Raw genomic sequence first — 2,407 nt, 5'->3', positions numbered from 1 at the left:
TGGCATATGACGCTCACCATTCGACTACTCTCCAATTGAACCCAGGTATGAAATGTAATGAGATGTTTTTAAACATTGCTGCATGTTATAAAATGTATAAGTATGTTCACATCGCATAATTTATTTGTCATTTTTTTTCCACATCTTGCTAGAGTATAGTTTATGCACTGAGAATAAAATAATAATAATATTGATAATGCAAAGTTAAGCATAATTAAAATTATGTTGTCATGTGATTAGGATGACTAGGAATAGCCCAACGTACCTCCAGCGTGCTGAAATGGCCATTGAGAACTACATAAATTATGAAGTGAGATGGGAGAGAACTTTTGTTGAACATGTTGAAGATTTCCTTTCTATGTGGGAGCGAGCAAGGTCATTTGGATATAATGAGGGGACAATCCCTTCGATATATCACCTTATAAGCACTATGCGACCTCAATGGAGAGACGTGGCTTATTTCGTGAGGGACATGGATTATGATTTATATTTGGAAGAAGATTGGGATAAGATTGATTTTAAAGGATACTGTGAAGATATCATAATTTTATAGAACCATAGACAACAAGCACCAGCGCCCGAACCCGAACCGGAGCCGGAGCCGGAGCCGGAGCCAGAGTTGGAGGAGGACCCAGAGGAGGAGATCGAACCAGAGCCAGAAGACCCTGAGCAAGAAGTCCAACCACAAAATTTCATTGATTTGGTTATGGATTCCGAGCCCGAGTCATGCATTACTTCGGATGATGAAACGGCATAAAAAGAAGATTCTAGATTGGGGATAAGTTTTATTTATTTGCTTAGGAAAAGTTGGATTATTTATTTATTTATTTGATTTTTTGAAGAGCAATTTTTTATTTATTTAAGGATTTGGAAATTATATTAAATTCTTCGTTGTTACAAAATTATTAGAAGTGTTTTACCAATTTTTTTCCTAAATTAAAATTTTATTTGTGTTAAGAAAATGTCGAGACAACAACAAAATCAAGGTACGATCATTAGAGATTTGCTAAGGGCGGTAGAAGATTTGGGTAGGCAACAAGCACAGGGTGGTCCCCGTGGTGCAAACGCTAACAACACCAGCTCAATCGTGGAACAGTTCCGTTGCTACAAACCCCCAACCTTCGATGGCAAGGCAGACCCACTAGCAGCTGAAGAATGGATAAGCGGAATGGAGCGAATCTTCAAACATCTATCTTGCACTGATGCTCAAAATGTGTTATGCGCAAAATTTATGTTGGTTGACGCGGCAGGCCATTGGTTGGAGTCAGCATCTCGCACTAGAACAGAAGCACAACAACGTGCTCTGACTTGGACGCAATTTAAGGAGGAAATGATGGGAAAATACTTCCCACAAGCCCTGAGGGATCGCAAGGAGACAGAATTCCTTCAACTCAGACAAGGAAAGACGAAACTTGAAGAATATGAAAGAAAATTCGAACAACTCTCAAGATATGCACCACACCTAGTGGATACTGAAGCAAAGAAAGCAAGGAGGTTCGAACTTGGATTGCGTCCTGAGATTGGTAGAATAATGGCATCCCACCAATTCACCACCTATAGGCGCGTTTTGCAAACTGCCCAAGCAATCTCAAATAGGTTGGAAATGGATCAAATTCCACAGTAAGGGGTCGAGTTATCAGGAAAGAGGAAGTGGAATGGGTCCAATGAAGGGAAGGGAGAGGGACAGAACAAAAAGATTAACTTTGGATCAAGTTTTGGACACGCCATTCCACCCTGTCCAAAGTGCAATAAAATGCATAGTGGCGAATGTTTGTTTGGAAAGCATGTGTACTATCGATGCGGTAAAACAGGGCATATTTCCAAAAATTGCAAAGAAGATCCCTTGAAGAAGAATGATGAACAAGAAAAGAAGGGAAACGCCCGAATTTTTGCTTTAACCCAGGAACAGACAATAGAGGACCCGAATGCAGGTAATTTCGAGGACGAAATTATTTTAAGGGGGTGAGATTGTAACATCCCAAAAAAAAAATTCTTTTTTTTTTTATAAAAATTTATTTAATATCTATATTATATTATTTCAAAAGTTGAGGGACTAAGAGGCAATATATTTTAAATTCTTATACTTTGAGTCAAATAATTAAATTTCGATAGAGTAAATATAAGTATATTAATATTATACTCGTTGGATAACCAGTATTTAATTATGAATTTTAGGCTCGAGAAATAGTCAATTTGGATAACCCAGAACCAAGAAATTTCGATTTGAATAAATTGGTTTTCAAATTCAATTAAAACTTGGAAGGATGATGTGATGTTGACACGTGTACATGGAATTGTCTTGATTTTGTATGGTGTGTACGTATAGAAATGGGTGTGAATAAAAAGAAGTAGGTTTATTTTAATAATTATTTGCTTTGATTTTGGAGAAAAAGAAGGGTAGGTTTCC

At 37.4% G+C, this 2,407-nt stretch overlaps 1 protein-coding gene across 1 annotated transcript; it reads left to right on the top strand.

Moving 5' to 3' along the window:
• Positions 1 to 961: 961 nt before the first annotated feature.
• LOC111371632 lies at positions 962 to 1,624 on the top strand. The gene has a single exon (XM_022993712.1). The coding sequence runs from the start codon at positions 962 to 964 to the stop codon at positions 1,622 to 1,624; it is 663 nt and encodes a 220-aa protein (XP_022849480.1).
• The last annotated feature ends 783 nt before the right edge of the window (positions 1,625 to 2,407 follow it).

The sequence above is a fragment of the Olea europaea genome, chromosome 2, assembly GCF_002742605.1.
Source record: "Olea europaea var. sylvestris chromosome 2, O_europaea_v1, whole genome shotgun sequence".
Classification (NCBI taxonomy): Eukaryota; Viridiplantae; Streptophyta; class Magnoliopsida; order Lamiales; family Oleaceae; genus Olea; species Olea europaea.
The sequence above is the reverse complement of the archived record's forward strand: the minus strand, read 5'-3'. Positions and strand labels throughout refer to the sequence as shown.

What these genes read in the sequence shown, in the direction of transcription:
- LOC111371632 (XM_022993712.1), top strand. Translation starts at nt 962, where the DNA reads ATGTCGAGACAACAACAAAATCAAGGTACGATCATTAGAGATTTGCTA.